The sequence below is a fragment of the Ammospiza nelsoni genome, chromosome 5, assembly GCF_027579445.1.
Source record: "Ammospiza nelsoni isolate bAmmNel1 chromosome 5, bAmmNel1.pri, whole genome shotgun sequence".
Classification (NCBI taxonomy): Eukaryota; Metazoa; Chordata; class Aves; order Passeriformes; family Passerellidae; genus Ammospiza; species Ammospiza nelsoni.
This window is the reverse complement of record NC_080637.1, coordinates 49,317,953-49,337,649: the sequence shown is the minus strand read 5'-3', so window position 1 is coordinate 49,337,649 and position 19,697 is coordinate 49,317,953. Positions and strand designations below refer to the sequence as shown.

The window sequence follows — 19,697 nt, the reverse complement described above, 5'->3', positions numbered from 1 at the left end:
TAAATTTAAATCTCCTAAACTGAGCCCATGACAGAACTCAGCTAAGACAGACGATCCTCTCTGCTGCTCTCCTTTGTAATCATCGTTCCTTTCTCTCATCTCTGAAAAACAGCATTAAAAATATAGGGAGATCTGTTTTTCATCTGAAGATGAAAATATTTTCTGTTAAGTTCTCTAGAAATGGATTGACACAATTTTTGGATGGAACACAGTTACTACTGCTGCACAGCAGAAGTGCAGAGCACTGGCAGCCGAGGCTGTCACTGCAGGTGCCCAGAGTGCTTCTGCCACACCACCTCATACTCTGCCTCCATGTTCCATCTCCAGCTTCCACTGCCACAGCCACATCCATTGGGAGCCACCTGTGTCTAAAGGAACACTTGTAGGTTTTGTGCTGTTTGATGGCAACTATGTCAATAGTTTGCCAACTATTTTTCTCTAGCAAAATGACAAATCCACAGAGCCAGATTAGCTGGATTATGTCTTTACACTACCTCCTAAATAAACTGTTATTTGCTTATGAGAGAGACAGCAGGAAATGGCAATTTATGTAAATGTATTTTAAAATAGAATAGAATTATTTTATTTAGTTTTCATTTCTGGACAGTATGTATCCACCAAGGATGAATTACATCTCCAGTATCAAGATGAAAAATAGTCTCTCATAGTTTGCTTGATAAATTATGGATTTTTTTAATGTCAAAAATACTCACCAACACTGAAATAGTCTTAGGCAGCCTAATAGAAATGTCATAATCTGTTCAAATTACATCTGAGAAAACTTAGGTAGAGGTACCAGCTGCAACATGAACATTTGCCTGCCAATTGAATAAATGACTTAACAATTCCTCAACCATCTGCATTTTGGCTCAGTCACACAAGGTTAAGTTGTTTTTCAGTTATTTCAGTTTAATGTCTGAATCAATACCGGATAATGCAGAAGCAAAAAAAGTTTTAAATGCCACAGGTCAACCATTAAAAGACCTGAGATGCTCCCAGCTTCAGTAACTTTTGCTTTCATTCCTTTATGAAACTGTTTCACTATAATTGGTCAGCAGAGCCAAGTAGAGAGATTAGGGCAGAATGTCTGTTCCAGGCTTAATGGTCTGTCCAGGTAACACAGACACAGCCAAGACCAGCACACTTTCACACAGGGCTTCTGTATTCTGCTTTTTTGCAAACAGGAAATACTTTATCCCTTTGAATCCACACTGGCAGGTAGACAAGTATTTTTTGGCTAGTAAATGCTAGCAAGCATTTAGTTTCTTCTTCCAGGTAGAGCAACCAGAAAAATACCTCTACAGGAATTGCTCCCTCATGCCACAAAGCAGAAAGGTTCAAGGTGCTGAACTCCAGCTCCTGGCAGATTTCAGCCAGACTGGCATGAGAACCACTCTGCTTCCCCACAACAACTCTGACAGCAGGAATTCCAAGGTGAGGTAGCTTATCAAGAGCCATACTACCAATTCCAAATTTCGGATTAAAAACACCCAAATGACAGCAGACTACCTTTCCACACGGCACCTCATTTCAGTAAAAAAAAGTATTTTCACTGAAATTTTCAGAATTGTGATTCATTCTTTTCCAGTGGTGAGGTCTCCAGTCTTTCACTTTCATCCTTTAAGAAAGTATAATTACAGCTTATTGCACTTTTTTATTCTTACTTGTCTATGTAAATCCTACTTGGACCGAAAGTCAACCAGCATTGAATTAAGGGTATTCTTGTACAGATACTCTCAATACTCTTAAAAGAAGGCACTTGTTCAAAAGACATTATCTGCAGAATTATTTTACTATTTCATTTTTAAAATGGACTAAATTGAGACTCCAGAAACAGGTGCCATTTTGCAATTCTGAATCCTGCAGCATTCAAGTCTTCTCCCCCTTCTAGACATTCTTGGTGTTAAAACTGCCATGAAATTTTTCAATACTTCAAATAGAAAACTATTCTTCAGAACAATCCTACTGCTAACTTAACAACTGACAGAGCACAATTCAATTTGGATTTTAGAGTCTAGGAATACTGACCAAAACTATGCAAAAAGAACATACACATGTTAGAACATACACATTTTAGGCTTTATGGCCTGGGAATATCAGTGGAAAAATAAACAAAGCACATTTTTGAGCAGGCATAGCACTTCTAAAGCAGTGCCCCCTGTCTGCATAAGAACATGGTGTGAATTCACATATTCTCACAAAGAATAGGGTCATAAAACTTCATGTATTTCTGTAGCAAGCCCATTTTCTTGAGGCAGCTTGAGGGACTCTGCTTGAAAAAGCAAGAGGTTATCTTCCTCCCATCTAGCCAGTATCTGCATTCAAGAAGACAAATTGTACACTCACTTCTAATATCCATTCCAGCAGTTCAGAGACCTCATCACCAGGTATTTGGGGCAACAGCAGATCCTGTGCCACAAACATACTTGCAGGTAAAAGAAAACCATGCCAAAAATGTTATTCTTTATGAATTATTTTAATGAACCAAATATGAAGTGACAAACACAGGTCAAGGAAAATAACACAAAACCAGCCCCACCAGCTGCTGAAAGAAGATAAAGATCCAAGAATAGTTGAGGACAATTTGAGGGCAAAGAAGAAAGTATAGTGAGAGATAGTCATTCTTGCCAAGAATATCAACCAAATTACCAAATCACATAATAGTTTAAATTTCAGGTCAAGTGCTTAAATAAGGTCTCTGTTTTTTTCTTAACATGGTGAGTACACAGAACAATAGGGAATGGGCTATCCCTGAATTCGTGGCAACAGGTCCTATGAGCATATTCCAGATTTCTCCAAATACTGGAGATAAAGGTGGCTAAAAAGAGAAGCAGAGAAAGTGAGGACTCTTTGTTTACCCAGCCAGGTCTCAGAAATGGAATGTGTTTTCTAGACCCCAGAATCTTTGGCATAGGCTCCTCCTCAATGTCTGCGCGAGTGCTTTAATCCCATGACTGTGAAGGTGGCTGCAGTCAGTTTCTCATACACCAGAAACATTAGAGCAGCAGTAAGGACTGTCTGCAGGAGCTTTGCTTCAAGGCCTTTGTAGAGTCCCACTAACCCAAAACGCCTAAGGAGGAGAAAATACAAACAAGAAGAAGCATGAACAGCTTTCTGTAAGTAAATCAGTACACTGCAGAGAAGAATCAATATTACAAGTTGATGACCAACTGTAGGAATCTTAAACCCATTCTTGACCTTAAACCAGCTATGTTTAGCAATATTTTAAAGAAAAAATTCTGCAGAAACTTAAGGTCCTTTGTGCAAGAAACCTGCATCTTTTCAAGTTGAGAGGTGAAATGAATTAGCATCCATATGTATCCCTGATGTCACTTACTGTACAGACATTTAGGAGAATCCGGGTTTGTGCGCCTACTCTACAATATATTACAAAAACCAGGTTGACTCAAATGTCAAGTTTAAGGGAGGCAAAAGGAAACAAAATCCAGACCCAGCAACATTTTCACAGTGTTAGTAATAAGTCAAATTTTCTCTATCATGGTAGGAGAAATAAAATGGGAAAGCTCACCTCACTCTCTGTTGAAGAAGGTAAAGAACATTTCTAAGACTGCCCAGTGTTCGGTTCTCTGGGTTCAGCCTGTGACGTCCAAACTGAAAAAAAGGAAGAGTATTTTGCTGTACTAGATCCCCATGTGCTTGGCAGAGAACATCACACATGCATGAAATCTGGAGAGCCTACCTGAAACCTCTTTAAACATTTTCCACATTACATAACTACCAGCAGAGAACAGAGGCCAAAGCTCACACTGCAAACATTAAAACTGTACATATTACTGTAATTTGGTTTGGTTTTAAAATGGATTCTAACAAATATTTCCTCTCTTTCAGTTGCTCTGGAGGAAGCAGTTTTCAAGATCTCAAAAGCATAATTTGCAGAGTCTTATAGGGTTATGACACTCAAAGCAAGTTCTTTCTGTCTTTCTCAGCTTTTACTTCACAAAGACACAGACCCTCACACACCTGCAAGTCATTACTACATTGAGACTGCACAGTCAAACACAAAATTTATTTGCCCAGCAATGGTCCTGGAGCACTTATGTGTGAGCTGCTGTGGAAGAAAACAAAATTGTTTCATCTACCTACCTGGCCTAAATAATATTTCTTTTTTACTCACTACACTTGCTTATGGCCAAGCTGGTTATCAGTAGGCATGACTGCTGCTGCTGTAGAGTTAAACTAGTAATTTCAGCAAGTCCTTTTCAAGCATTCATTGATACTTTTATCTGATACAGGTTGATAGTACTGCCAGCAAGCTGTAACTATGAATTATTAATATACAAGAGTTGGTACACTTGTATTTGTAGCAGCACAGGCTAATAGCTTTTGAAGACTGTATTAAGCTTCTGTGCTAAAGAAGAACGGTGAACTTGAATAACTGCATGTTGGATGAGCTTTTCCCCAGAACATGTTGAGGCAACTGCTATTTCTTATGTGTAAGAAATTACCATTGACAGTAGGTAAAGTATTCCAGCTGATTAAGGCAGCTCAGAAATTTTAAGAGAATGCAAGATGATAGAGGCTTTACTATGTGTTTTAATAACTTGGGAGGAAACAGCAGCAACAGAATGCTAGTGGAAATCACTAGACAGCAGAAAGCCAGATTACACACAGGCTTTCACACCACCATTAGGTGCCTCATTCTCCTCTTTTCTCCACCACTGGACAATTTTTGTACTACAAAGGGCATTAAGAGAGAAGAAAATAATTAATTTTTCACTAGAATGTTAACACTTCAGTATTTACTGCAGAAGACTTCCCAAAAGGATTAGCATTCTCTATAACAGAGAAAAAAGACTTCCATTTTTAAGAGAACTTTTTCTTCTGGGATCACTGAGAACGTTAATGGTATTGCTGTACCTCCAGAGGCAACTTTAATTTATCTGCTCTTTACTGAGACATAGGCCAAAGAACAGTTTCACTGCAGAATGAGTAACACCAGTGTCACATAGTTTTAATGACTGGGAGAAGTAAGAAATGGCAAAGCTGCTACCACTGTCAATTACACAGGATAACTGTTCATTATATGACAGTAAGAAGAGAACTGTGCCAAAGAGTTGAAAGCAAAGGTGTAAAGACTTTACTACAAAGATCTCTAATAAGTTCTAAAAAAGAGTAAGTTTCTAAAGGTTTAAGGTTAAAAAGGAAAAAAAATGTTCTGTATTAGTTTGATGAGAGAACTTAGTTACAATGTGTAAGTTTATATGAATTATATGGAGCTTATATTAGTTTGTGTGCAAATCTGCTAAAATTATTTAAAAAAAACACCTGCAACTTTTTTTCATGCAGAATATTAGTTCTGAAAATACTAAACCTTTATTCATAACCTTTTTTAACATTGCTTAGTGTGAGTGACAAAAACTTCATCAACTAGAACAATGCCAACTTTAGATTAGAAAGCACATCACAAAATATAGCCAGTCTGAACTGGACAGCACAGATGTCACAGACACTCATTTTTGCTGTCCTCAACAGATGTGTTCAGGGCTCCTGGCTATTCTTTCATAGAGCAAAGGGACAGAAGTCACCCGTAGTGACTGCAGAACTAGACACAGGGTCCTTGTGCTCCCCATCATCACAGGGAGAGGATGGACTGGCACTGGATTTTTTTTTCTTCTTTTTACACCGTCATTAAGAGTCAGAAGAATTTTGTTCAAAAAGCTAAATGGAGACAGAAAAAAGATGAAGCCTCAAGACTGTAACCACTTCTGTAGGAACCCTGGAAAGGAATGAGGGCTGAAGCTGTTCTGTGGCTAAAACAGAGCACTCCAACTTTCCTTCCAGTTCTCCTTCACATCAGGAGCAAACAGAAGTATCACAAATTAAAAACAGACTGATGTTGCAACTTATCCAAACAGAGCTATTTTTATTTAAATGTTTCTCTGTATCTGCCATTCCAGTAACAGAAGTCTGTGTTGTTAGTTTAGCTACTACTGAGATGTGTCCAGGCTGTTAAAACAGGATAAGGCATTGAAAGGCAGCTGATAAAAATTATGAAAACTTCAGAAAAGATGACTGCTGATAAAAATTACACAGTAAGTATATCCAAATCCTCTTGCTTTGAAATATAGCATCCTAACTACTTTTTCACAGGTTACCAAAAATCAAGATACATTTATTACACTCTAATTAGAGAGTTACGAATTATTACAAAACTTGCTTGAAAATTACTTTTTCCAGATGAACAATTAACATGAAAATTCCCTTATTAGAGAGGTCTGAAAAGTGATACTCTTAGCATGGAAGGCTTGTTTTCAGCAATTCAACTCATTCTCCAAATTTGTCCAAGTTTTAGAACATACACAATGGCTTCACTGTAGAGGCAAGTTAAGGCTCCTCCTTACTTAGGAAAATATATTTCATGTGGAAACATTTATTAATATTTAACTGCTACAGAGTTTAAAACACACAGGTTTAAGTACAATATGCTTACATATGGCCAGGTCTCCTTCCCTCCTACTCCCCAGTTTTGTCTTGTGTCAATATTACACCAATATTGGTACACTCTGAAAGCAGCAGCATTATCCAGCCTATGTACAAATTGCAAGTCAGAATAAATGCAAGTGTTTCCATTACCACTACAATTAGCCTACATGGCCAGGCAAATGGCTAAAGGCATTACTTATGAGGGAGCTCAGCTTCCTCTGATGAATCACATTCTGGGCACTGACAAGGTCAGACCATCATCTCAACAACAAAGTCTATGAATAGAACTTTTTTTTTAAATTACCATAGGTCATCTGGAAACAGACTGGTTTTAGAAGATTTAATTTTAACTTCTCACTTGACACATTTTCCATTTATATTCCAATAAGTAAATGTACATTTCTGCAGTGCCTAAAAGCAGTACAATGCATCAGCTTCTCTGGGACACTGTACCAATGCAATACACTGGCAATCCTACCAGCAACTTGAAACAAATGTGCACCAGTATATCAAGCTCTGTCAAAACCAAAGAGGAAAGCCATTCTAGTCAGTGACCTGCATTGGGAAAAATGCCTCCCAAAACAATGGGTCCACTAACACAAATAAAAACAAGGCTTGCATGATACAGACCACGTCAGAGGCAGAGTTGCCACGAAATGAAATGATTACTTACCCGCAGAATTGACTGTACTGTCTGCAGAGGATAAGTGAGGGTGGTGGCAACTGCTTTGGCTATTGCACCAATGACAAAAGCATCCAAAGACGTGAGCTGTTCAATAGATAAAGAACAAATTTACTGCACATAGTACCAAAATAGCCAATTACCCATTTGTATTTGTATTTAGATTCTGTACTGGTACCTGCTACCAGATTATCTAAGGATCTTTGGCATAAAGATTTCATGAAATCTCAGGGTCTTCTCATTTTAAAGAGTTGGTTATGGTTCAATTAACTTTACCACCTCTTAAGTTTATTTGTAAATTCTACCTGGTTTTGCATTTCTCAATATAACTAGATTACTGTTGCTATAAGGCCATACAATTAGACCCCTTCAAAGCACCAAGAGTAGACAAAAGATAAGGAAGTATCATTTAAACATACCATCAGTCAATAAGCATCTCAGTTTTTCCAACAGTGAAACCAAAAAGTCATACAGTACTTGTGAAAAGGTGACAGCAAAAGATTCCTTGAACACCACTCTGTATTCCTGAGACATAACCACTACACTCCCAGGCAGAATTTTAGTCTTGATGCCATAGGCTAAAAATCTCATCCCCTTTTAGTCAAGAACCCCTGCTGAAGCCCACACTGCTCCAGGACGTACCAAATCCATTGTTACAGACTATGCTGATTACAGTGCATCTCAGTCTAACAGTGAGAATTAATCACTGAACGTAAGTAGATGCCCATATCAAAACAAGCTCAAAATATATTCTAAAATATATTGATTGCAATCAAAAATACACTTACACATGCACATTTTTAAAAAGGTCAACCTGCTATATTTAGGACAACCAGGAAACAAGCACATAGAAGAAAAATGTTTTTCAAAATAAAAATTACCATTTCGAGCTGGAAAAAAAATTATACCCCCTCTTCACTGATCACGGACAAAGAAATGTCCTAATTTAAGGTGGAACTAAGTAATTTAAAAGAAACACAAGAAATAAATACATAAATAAGTATGTTATTAGTCAACAAGAAAATAACAATGCAGATGGAAGCTAAGCTCATTGTTCAAAAATGTGCATAATGTAATGGAGTAGATCCATCAGGTACAAATAGGCTGCTACAGCTGCAGTATTAACTAAAGACAGTAAAAAACCCAAGCCTCATTGATGATGTAAAAATAATCTCACCATGTCTTGGGGGAAAACAAGATGGCTTGGTAACATACTGGTATAACCTAACATTCTAAAATCACTAATTAACAGCAAAGCATCTTAAAGATATAATATGACATTATCTGAAAATGTAATACAAATGCTTTCCAGTTTGTTGGAACATAAAAGGAACAGGAGTTCAGCTGAGATTCCGTATCTGATATAGACAAGGAAAAAGAAGAGCAGTATAAAGAAGGGACAGAAAAGCGATTGCACTTCTATTTAGAAAATCAGGAAGGAATGGTTGCAATGCTACATTTAATTCTAGTGTCCATTTCTAGAAAAATTACATTGAAAATGTAATTATTTTTGAGATCTTCAAGAAAAAAAGTAATTATTTGCTGCAAAAAGTGTTAAAAGCAGACTTCAAAACAGTCAGTATGTAAATACTTATAAAAGATACATTAGAATTGAAATCTCTACTTTTAATCAAGACCTGTGAATGTATGCAAGGAAATGTGGAGAAGAGGTTCAGTTCTATTTTACAGGTGGAAGAATTAATTACAGGAATCTCTTCCCTAGGGACATGAAAGATTCCCATATAATTTCATTATGCTGAACCCTTTTTAGACAAACTAATTCAAAAAACCACTTGAAAATACTAGAACCAAAACCAAACCCATTATTCTGAATTTGTTCAAATGATGCATATCAAAAATCCTGTCTTGTAACAGAGCACCTTCATCACCTGGCCTCAAAACATACTCACTTGCAGCTGCTTTTTCAAAAGCTTTCGTTTAAAGCCTTCATAAAACATAAACTGTATGGCAGGATTGAAGACCAGCAGCAAGGAGGGGAAAGTACCATTCCACAGAGCTAAGACTCCTTCATCTCGGACTATTTGATGAAAAGCATCTGAGACAAAAGGTGAGGAAAAAAATTATTAATATTTTGAGTACAAAACTCTGAATATAAAAGATATGAGAAGTTACTCTTAAAGCCTAATATTCCAAGTGTATAAAAATCCACTGCAGTCCTTTATGCAAGCATTTTAACTAAACTTTCATTTTAATCCAGAAATTAAGAGAAAGGTAGTGACAAAGGACGTTCTTGTTTGTACCACCATTAACATACACAAAACTAATCATCTGCTCAGGCAGCCCCCTCTATTTTTTTACAAGTGTGGAATCCACATTAAGGTCTTCCAAACCTTCTTCAAAATAACAGTAATGTTATTTGGTTGGTTGGTTTTAAAAGAAGGACAGCCTGAACATGTGATTAAGAGATTAAGGTGAGTGAAGTTTAATTTTCAGACTGTCTGTCCAAACTCAGACTCCCAGCTATCACTTCATGGAGCTCACTACTGCTCCATTATCTGTATGATAACATATCTGCCCCTGCAAAGGTCTTTTAGTTACAGGAGTGCACACCGCAAAATCTTAATTCCATCACAAACAGCCAAGTCTGGTTTCCTGTAAAACTCAATGACTGCAAAGTGACAGAGCAGCACAGAGATTACAGGGTGAAATCGTTCATAAAGAACAGAAGTCTTCAAAGTCCTTGATACATTTCACTTCATGAACTTCTCTTTGGTTGAAGACAACAACAGGTGCTTACCTATTATGCCTCTGTAATTGGTTGGTACAATGTCTTCATTTCTGAATTTTGCTCCCTGCAGCTTCAGGCGTGTGTTCACCACCCAGAGAGGGGTGGTCAGGAGTACATTCACTACTCCTAATGCAAAACACAGCACAAAGAAAATCAGCAGAGAATATTTCAAAACTTTTTTTAATCCCCTTTTCTTCCCCTGATTCACATGCTACTGAAATTTCTGGTAGGAAGAGGGAATAAAACCAACACAACATATGGGAAAAGTAAATGGTAATTCGTACCCTAATTCCTGTAGCCTTTGTTCCAAAATATATGGAATTTTACCACAGACATAGAGCCATCTTAAGAATTTCCTCCCTTACTTCCAGCAGCTATTCAGACAGTCACTATACCTACACTGAAAGTATAAGAAACTACCAACTCCTCCCCAACCCCCAAAAAATCCACAAACCCAGGGGTCTTTTTACAGGTTGTTTTTTTTAATCAGCTTGATTCTATGCATTTGCATGAGCAATAGTCCCTGAAGAATATCACTGGCAAACACAAAGCCCACAGTGGTAACTTTTCACACTGGGTGTGCTAGAAAAGTCACAAATGTTATCATCCCTTCAAAGAAGGCACTGCAGCATCCACATAAGAGGACAGAATAAAAGAGCATTTGGTCCCACTGGACCTGTATATAACTAGGAACTTCCTGTCACTTTCAGGTGACAACCCAAAACCAAGTCTGAAAACTGACACCCAAATTCTTACATTAAAATTTCTTACTGTAATTGAAATTAATTCAGAATTGGCATATATCTTTTCCTCTGGAAAAAACCCAACTATCACCTCTCCCTTTTCTTCAGCATCCTAGTGCTGAAGCTTAGATACCTGGTAAGCACCACATCAGACACAAATATCATGCTAAGCCACAAGACCACTGCTTTGTGCCAGAATTCACAACAGGAATGGTTTATACAATTCCTTAGGAGGCAGGGATGACACAGAGGAGCAATCACAAAGAAGCAGGTCTGCATACAGTGGGAGGGGTGAGCACTCAGAGTGGCCTCCAAAGGACTTCATAAAGAAAATCATTAGATAGAATATACCAAAAATACATTCTTGACAAAATGGAGATTTTAAAGTATTACCTGCAACAACCCCAAGAACCAAGTCTTTTCCAGTGGTTGAATGCTGACCTTTGACCCAGAGGGCTTTAAGACTATTAAATGTATAAAAATAAACAAAATTGGAGCAGCAAAGGCTGGAGATAACAGGAAACCATCCTCGATATGGTGCCAACCTAATGGAGAGCAAAAAGTCACAGTAAGAATCAGTGAAGTATTTATGTGGCTGATCTGGCTGATTTTGTGTGCTGGTGGAGGATCCCAGAGATACAAGGCTGGAAGTACTACCTAGATATGTCTTTATCAGCAATGGTAACAAACCATACTTAACTCCCGAGTAAGGAAAAAAATTATCTGGATTCTCACATTAAATTTAAAAATTGAAGATTAGTTACTGAAATCCATATACTCCTCCTAGGAGAGTTTGGCAAAGGATGCAACCTGGGGACAGAAGATACACAGGTGGGAAGAATTTCTAACAAATGCCTTACTGTAAAATCTAGGGCAAATCAGTCAGGTAAGTAAGAAAAAGACATTACCTAGCTAAATTTAACTAGATTAATCACAGTTGAAAAACTGAATTATCATCTAAACCTGTCTTGATTTAGGAATGATTTCGCAACATCTGCCTAACAAAGCTCTCTTCTCTAACAGGCCTGATGATCCTGAAAAACAGGGACACTTCAACAGCTGTCCTACATTCCCAACATGTTCTACAACACATCCAAAAAAGATATGGATACACACCTTCACTGGAGTTGCACAGAACAGGTAGAGAGCTGGTATCATGTTAAAAGCATAAAAAAATCACCCCAACAACAGTAACTATGGAGGCTCTTCAGAATTCATTAAATACTAGGAGTATGTAGAATTTAAGGATCTCCAACAAGACTGTAAAAGATGCAAGCCTGGTAAACACCACATCTGACTTTGCTTAAAATGTAAATGCTACTTTTTCATCTCAAATCCATGAGTGCTTCTCCCTCCCATGTAGCTGGGAATACATCTTACTGTTACAATTGCTTCTGAAGTTACAGGCTTAGCTAACCAGACAGTTACAAATTAACTGACTATGCAGTTATTCATAAGCCAAATTACAACAATTTTTACATTACCTATCTCTTCTGTGCTGGAAAAGAAAGAGAGAAACATCCTCTAGGGTTTATGCCCTCTAACTGAGTGTTAGTTTGGGCTTGATTGATTTATTAGGAATGACTTCTGATGATTTTCAAATGAAACATCTTGTAGTACAAAACATGAAACTAAAACAAACCCCATGAGTTTATTTTAATTACTTAAGTTGTCAGTAGCAGCATACATGATTCACTGCAAGAAAAACTTGGTGTACACTAGTGAACACCTTTCAGATCACTTAGAAAAGGATGGAAGAGCAGGGAAAAAGCTGTCTGAAACTTCTGCAGCAAGTCCTTCAGCTCAACCTATTTGCTTTATCTAGATGAGAAGAGCAGTCTCACAAAAGTATGGTAATGAGACATGACTCTACAAGCTAATGTGAACAAGATGTTTATGATCTCACATCATATTTCAGATTTGTTGCTGTTTGGACTTTTTTTTGTAACTTCAGACACTTCTCTAAATTAGAACCATTGCTTTGTCAGGCCTTCCCAATACCTTTGGAAGAAACAATGTTCCTCTCTTGCCAGAGCTCCTGATTTTTCTCTCTTACAGGCAAAGTAGGATGATCACTTTAGCAGTCTTTCCACCTTGGTTAATTACTTCATTTTTCTTTTTTACTTTTTTCTTTTTTTTTTTAATTGAAGTTTACTTGCCACCCTCATGTGACAGAGGTAATGTGGGAATGTGAACAAGAGAGATCAGCTGGCAGAGAACTCTTCATGCATACATCTGCCCAAGTTCAAAGGTGACACAGCATTATGGGCCAAGTTAAACTTTCATCAGCTTTAATGTCCTGCAAGCACCGGTCTACTTAGGAGTTCCAGAGATTCCGTTAGGAAAATACTTCTAACAAGGAAAGGCATAAAACTGTTTTTCCCAGCCAACTCAGCTCAGACTATGACAAATACTAAAGCACAGCACAGCTGAAAGTTAACTGTTTTTAGACAGATGTTAAATCCCACCAGCATAAAGTGTCATGTGTTGTTTACTTCTACATGCTTAGGAGAAAATAAAAACCTTCCAACTAGGAAACACGTCTGAGCTCTCTTGAAAGTGGCTCAGTTATCCAGGAGTTTCATCTTGGCCATTGAGAAATTGACACACCCAAGAATCCAGGCAGACAAAGCTGGTTGATCAGGTATATGAAGGTACATTTGCATTTCTGAGGAGGCACAGCTACCTCACTAATGAAGGCACAGTTACATCACTGAACAGATCAATTGCATAAGGTGCTCAAGAAAGTTAATCCTAGTTAGCTAAAGATGAACACATAAGATTATGCAAGTCATATCACACTTGTGTGGAGACATTTCAATCTGGAACAAAAATCTGTCCACACAGATACAGGCTAATTGTTTCACTTTAAAAGCACATTCAAATTAGTTTTAGAGCTTATCTCCATGAAGACAAACAGAAAATCAGTATCTACTCACAGGCCTTCCTCTTTGATTATTTCCAAAAGGACGGCCGGTGTTGTCTTTGACTTCCGTTTCTCATCAACTGGAAAGCAAAGCAATCAAACTTTTAGATTATTCAAAATTTTAGCACGCTTTTTCAAGTCCTTATCCTTGCAATTCTGAATATACCCTACAAGCACATGTTTCTTCTTCCTCATAAAGGACAGAAATACCCTATTTCTCCTAATTTTCATTTGCTAGGTAAGGCTAGTTCCTTTTTTTATTCTTCCTCAGACTGACAGGTTCTGTTGTGCTCCAGGGTATCTCTAATCACCAATTCCAGTAGTTGCAACATGAACTCAAACTAGGTTCCCCTTAGGTAGAGGGCTAGAATTGGGCCTGCCTAACTGCTCTCAAAATTATTCCTTGGACATCAGACCAGCACCAGTAGCAGAGCAATCTCCTATAGCTCATCTGCAAACAGCTAAGCCTCAGCAAAGCAGGCTCTTCCTGCACTGAAATCTATTCATTTCTCAACCCATACTTCTGACAACCTGGCTGATAATCTGCCTCCAGTTCTTAACAGAGCTTTAGTCATAGCTCTAAAATGCTTGCTGAGTCTGAGACTTTAGATTAGAAGATAGAGTTTCAGAACACAGTTCATATTCCAGTTGCATTTCTGTAAACATTAGATATTCCTAATCCCAATTCTAACCCTGGATTTTCCCTTTAAATCATCCTCTCAATAATTCTGTTTTTCATTATATTGCCCCTGCATTTCAAAGTGTTCTCAGCAGCCAAAAACAACAACACACAAATATAATCCTATGCAATCTTTCATCTCTGTTTTTGTCTTTGGTCTTAGATAATAATTTAAAAGCCACAGAGCACATAACCTTTTCAGCTAATTAAAATGTTGCCCAACTTTCAACAGGAAGAATTACCTTTACCTAGAAAAACAGTGTTAATGTGACACAAGTAAGACTCCTGTTCATGTAGACCACCCCCACTACAACCTCCCTTACAAATGCCCAGGCCAAGATGAACAGAAATGCCATTGTACAAAGAAACTAGATTTTGACACTTACCCTGAAGTCTAAGTCTAGCTGTATCCAAAGGAAAAAATACAGTCATTGCAGTCATACTGCCCTGAAAAACAAAATAAACTGGCTGCATAGTGTATCAGTTGCTTATACAGTGCCTGCTAGACTTTTGTAACTCTTTGCTTCTTGCCCCCAAATCAGTCTGCTGAGTAAGTTTAAAAAGGGGATAAACTCCACACATAACATATTTTTGTCCCATACTTACAAAAGAGGGTTATTTTTCTCTTGCATTAGATCAAGCTAAAATTAAAACCATTAAAAGCTTTTTGCCAAAAGAGAAAGTTTTTGAAGCCTGAAAGTTGATCTAGTGGCATCAGAAAATAAACATTGAACTTTCTCTACCTCCTATTAGCCTCAAAAAGGCCCTGGCTTGGTGGAAACCTGTTTCCCACACATCAGGTGGCTGCTAAAGCTGTGGAACCTCTTCTGTTAGCAGCCATGCCAACTGTTAAAATGGTGGGAAGGTCTGGGATACAGCAAGTCACTCAATGCTGCTTTTAAACTACAGTGCACAGTGTGACTCGAGCTTTTCTACAGCTATCTCATGCCATACATTTAAGAGAGCTCTGCCTCTGGAAATACCCCAGCTCCTCAGCAGGCTGCTTGCACCTAGCTCTACAATCAGCAACAGAGGATTCATTTTTCTGGTGATGTTTCCACGCTAAAACAATTCTGGGTTGAGTTAAATTTCTCCAGTTTTTTTAACACTAGGTAGCATATGTTAAGACTTGGCCACAATTACCTGGTTATTTTAACCCATTTAGCTTGGGCTCTTGCCAAAACAGTTCATTCTGCTCTCCCACGTACTTGTCCTGTGTTGTATCATTCTCACCTACCATGTACCCAGCTGGACAGCAAGTGGATTAACGAACCCATCTGACTGAATATTTCTAAAAAATATATCTTAGTTATAAGGTTAGTGCCAGCACAAAAAAAAAAAAAAAGTGCCAGAAAGAGCCATAATGCTGTTCCTAATGGGAGCTGCATTACTGCAACTTTGAAGACAGCCTCAGAATGCAGTTACACCTACACACAGAGCAAGGCTGCACAGTCACTACAACCTGCAGCCCTCCCCTGCTTCCATCCTCCAAAGTGAGATTTATCCTGGATCCCAGGCTCAATGCAAGGCACCACGCAGCACCAACACACACACACACCTGCACAGAATTAGAAATTGGAAATGAGGAAATAGCCAGGTAGTGTCACACAGGACACAATGGATGTGTGGCCACAAGACACAGCACAGTCTGTTTGGAAAGGATCTGCAATGATCACCTAGTCCTGCTGCCCCCACCCCACTTCAGGGCTGACCAACAGCTCAAGCACCTTAAGTGCATTTCCCAAATGCCTCAAACACTGCCAGGCAGGGGCACTGACCAACTCTCTCAGCAGCCTGTTCCAGTGCTTGACTTGTAATGAGACAACTACACTGACTTAGCAGATCATTGCACATAAAAAACAACTTGTACCCTCTCCCCTTCTTTTGCTAAATTGAGGGAAATAGAAAAGCCAAGTTACTTTTCTCTTGGGTTTACAAATGGAACAACTCAACTACATGATGAGTAGGCTGCCTGAAGCATCATAGGGAAGAGACAGGATTTCATGGCTAGAAGAAAGGAAAAGAGGGATAAACAGGACCAGTCCTTTCCCCAACAACAAAAGCCCTCAAGAGGGACTTAGATTCCTTGCTAAACTGCACTGAGACCAGCAGGTAAGATTATGCTAGTGAGTGCAGAACACACGCTGCCATGTGTTACCCTGCACTGCTGGAAGGGTGAGGCCTCACTGTCAGCCTTCCCCTCACGCCTGTCAGCACTGGATCTCGGGGCTTTGCCAATTCACATTACCACTGAATAATCACAGGGACAGGTACAGGCTGGTCCCTGTAATCCCAGCCTCTTGGTCAACTGTATTTGCATCCCTGCCTCCTCCAATCTGGTGGCATAACTTTCTGGGCACTACACAATGATGCAGACACAGAAACTAATCTGGCTGAAAACTACTTTTTCCACTGAGCTACTTCTTCAGGACATCAGTTCACTGGCCAGTCACAGCACCCAACAAACAACTGTGCAGTAGCCAAGAGGTGGCCAGAATAAATGGCCTGAGGTGATTGCTGCCAAAAAGATGTGTGCAGGACCACAGCCTGAAGCTTGGATTTATAAAAAATAGTAACAACAAAAAAATGTGAAACATATAAAAACGTTTCATTGCTATTTTTCAGCCACCATTTAGCTAATGAAGCAGCCTGACTGCTCTATAATACTCCCATGAAATTCTCACCCCTAAGCTTTGCAACAGGAAGATTATGTTGCAGCTACATGCAGAGTTAAAGAATACTTATGTAATTCAATTAAAGTTCACAGGAAATCAAGCACTGTTTTGTGTTGGTTATTTTTTTACTGTTCACAAAAATATTCCTTCATCTCAAATTTGACTAGGTTGCCTAGAAGGTATATCAGCTTTCAGTATATTAGACTACAAACAAAAGTTATCATGTTGTGGTCTCACATGTGCTCCTGATGCATTAGCTCAACACATTTCTGAGTCTATGACTGGATGTATAAGCTTGGTTCACACCACAAACTCTGTTCAGGGGCACAGCCTGACTACAGCAATCTGTATTTGAAGGGAGAAGCTAACAGCAAGGTCTAGAAAGTATCACTGACTTCTGCAGAAGCCAGCAAAAGGAAAATGGGTAGTATTTCAACAATGAGATCATTTGAGAAAGCTCCAGTTTTTTGAAAGTGGAAACAAAATCCCCACTGCCTTTGATGTTTAAGTAAGCAGACTTAAAACAATTTAAAGAGCAGACAAAAATCTTGCGTTTATTTATAATAAAACAAAAACATCCCTTAAAGCCTTGTTTTTCCTTTTAGAATCAGCCTTTATAACAGAAACACTGAATTGTCACGGTTGGAAGGAGCCCCTGGAGATGACCCAGTCTCACCCCCCCCCCGCATCAAAGCAGTGTCACCCAGAGCAGGTGACACAGGAATGCATCCAGGTGGGTTCTGAATGTCCCCAGAGAGGGAGACTCCATGACCTCCCCGAGCAGCCTGTTCCAGTGTTTGTCGTTCAATAACATTTAGCAACTTTCATCCTATAGGAGACACGAGGAGTTCTTTCTATCCATCAGTATGCCCAATCCAACATGCACTAAAATTCTTTATCTGTTGGAAGCAGAAGGCTGATTTACTTTTTAGAGCTAGCACTCTGAAAAGAAAAATTCAAGGGCTGGGCACACTAGGAAATCTACATAAACTAAATGCGACTTTTGAATTTACAAGCACCACATGAAAAATTAAATTCAGTGATGGACAGATACCTCCTCCGGCTGCACTGTGCCCGCTTTACATTTCGATCAGCACCCAAGAGCCGCCTCACCCTCCGCACTCCTGAGCTCGTACGAGGCCGCGGCAGGAGGGCGATGCTCGGGGCAGCTCTGCGATCGCACAGCTGAGGCGCTGCCCCTCTGATTGAGCTTACCGAAGGGATGCCCAGCTCGGGTGCGCCAACCCGGCTTTCTGAGGGGCAGCTCCCGCTGCCTCAGAGGTGCCTCCGGCTGCTCAGGCCCGGCCTCCAGCCCGGCCAAGCCCCGGCCCGTTCCCCGGCCCGTCCCGGCCGAACAAAGGCAGCGGGCGGCCCGCGCCCCCCGCCAGGCCGGCACGGCCGCTCCGCCCGCCGGGCCCCGCGCCCCCCGCCCGCTCGCTCACCACGGCGCCGGACACGGCGTGCACCAGGCTCTCGTAGGAGGCCACGGACGACATCGCGGCGGCTCTCGGCTGCTGTGGCTGTGGCTGCTGTGGCTGTGGTTGCTCGGCCCGGCCCGGCGGCCCCGCGGCCCCGGCCAGCTCTAGGCTGCCGCGCGCCGCCCCCGCGCCCGCCATGGCACCCGCCCTGTCACGTGCGCCCGCGGCCCCGCCCCGCGCCCGCCCCGGCCGGGGGAGCGGCGGGGGAGACCGGGATCGTTCGTTCGTGGGGATTTTCAGGAAAATACAGCACCGGGCCACCCGGGAAATGCGCTCCTGGTCCTTCCTCTGTGGCTACAATAGCGCCTTTTCTCTCCACCAGCAGCTTCGCTTCTCTTCGAGAAGAGGCCACCGAGAAGGCACCTCATCAGTGGCTGTCAGCTTCTGAAGGGAGGGCGGGGAGAGGAGGGATCCAGGCTCTTCTCTTCTCTTCTCTTCTCTTCTCTTCTCTTCTCTTCTCTTCTCTTCTCTTCTCTTCTCTTCTCTTCTCTTCTCTTCTCTTCTCTTCTCTTCTCTTCTCTTCTCTTCTCTTCTCTTCTCTTCTCTTCTCTTCTCTTCTCTTCTTCTCTCTTCTCTCTTCTCTCTTCTCTCTTCTCTCTTCTCTCTTCTCTTCTCTCAACGGGCAGAAGCTGATGCACATGAAGTTCCACATGAATATGAGGAAGAATTTCTTTACCATGAAGTCACCACACACTGGAACAGATTGACCAGACAGGTTGTGGAATCTCCCTCACTGAAGATGTTCAAGAACACTCTGGACACAATCCTGTGCCATATTTAATAGCAATAGTGCCGTTATTTACTCTTTTTTTATTTTTAGCAATTTCACTTGAGAGTCACAGAACAATCTGAGTTGAAAAGGACCCAGAAGCACCATCATGTGCTCTGGGATGACGCTGTTCAAACAGGGAGGCTGGACCAGATGACCACTGTGGTCCCTTTTCAACATGACTCCTTTTGTGAGTCTGTGATTCCCTTTCCCAAACATTAACATAAGCATTTAATTACAACGAGGAAGCAATACTAAACTTCACATTCTGATTCTGCTTTTTGCTAACTACAGTCCCTTCTACCTACTTAAAGTCTAGTATCTTCAAAGTATCGCTTTTTCAAGACAATAGTTTCTTCTTATTCCATATGGACCAATCGAGTCTGATACATTTTCAAACACCTGGAGAAAAGGACCCCGAGGGGATGTTCTTGCACTCTACACGTTAATGGATGTTGTAGCAAGGTGGGAGTCAGCCTCTTATCCTAGAAAAAAAAGCTTCAGGAAAGAGCAGCCTCAGTTCACCAGGAGAGGTTTATACTGGATATTAGG

At 40.2% G+C, this 19,697-nt stretch overlaps 1 protein-coding gene across 1 annotated transcript; it reads right to left on the bottom strand.

The window, feature by feature from the left end:
• Positions 1–2,455: 2,455 nt before the first annotated feature.
• SLC25A17 (solute carrier family 25 member 17) lies at positions 2,456–18,517 on the bottom strand. The gene is made up of 9 exons (XM_059472094.1): positions 18,341–18,517; positions 14,610–14,670; positions 13,558–13,624; positions 11,012–11,163; positions 9,885–10,001; positions 9,037–9,182; positions 7,118–7,213; positions 3,530–3,612; positions 2,456–3,070 (listed from the first exon to the last, which is right to left on the bottom strand). The coding sequence occupies exons 1-9, from the start codon at positions 18,512–18,514 to the stop codon at positions 2,923–2,925; spliced, it is 1,044 nt and encodes a 347-aa protein (XP_059328077.1). The 5' UTR covers positions 18,515–18,517; the 3' UTR covers positions 2,456–2,922.
• Positions 18,518–19,697: the final 1,180 nt, after the last annotated feature.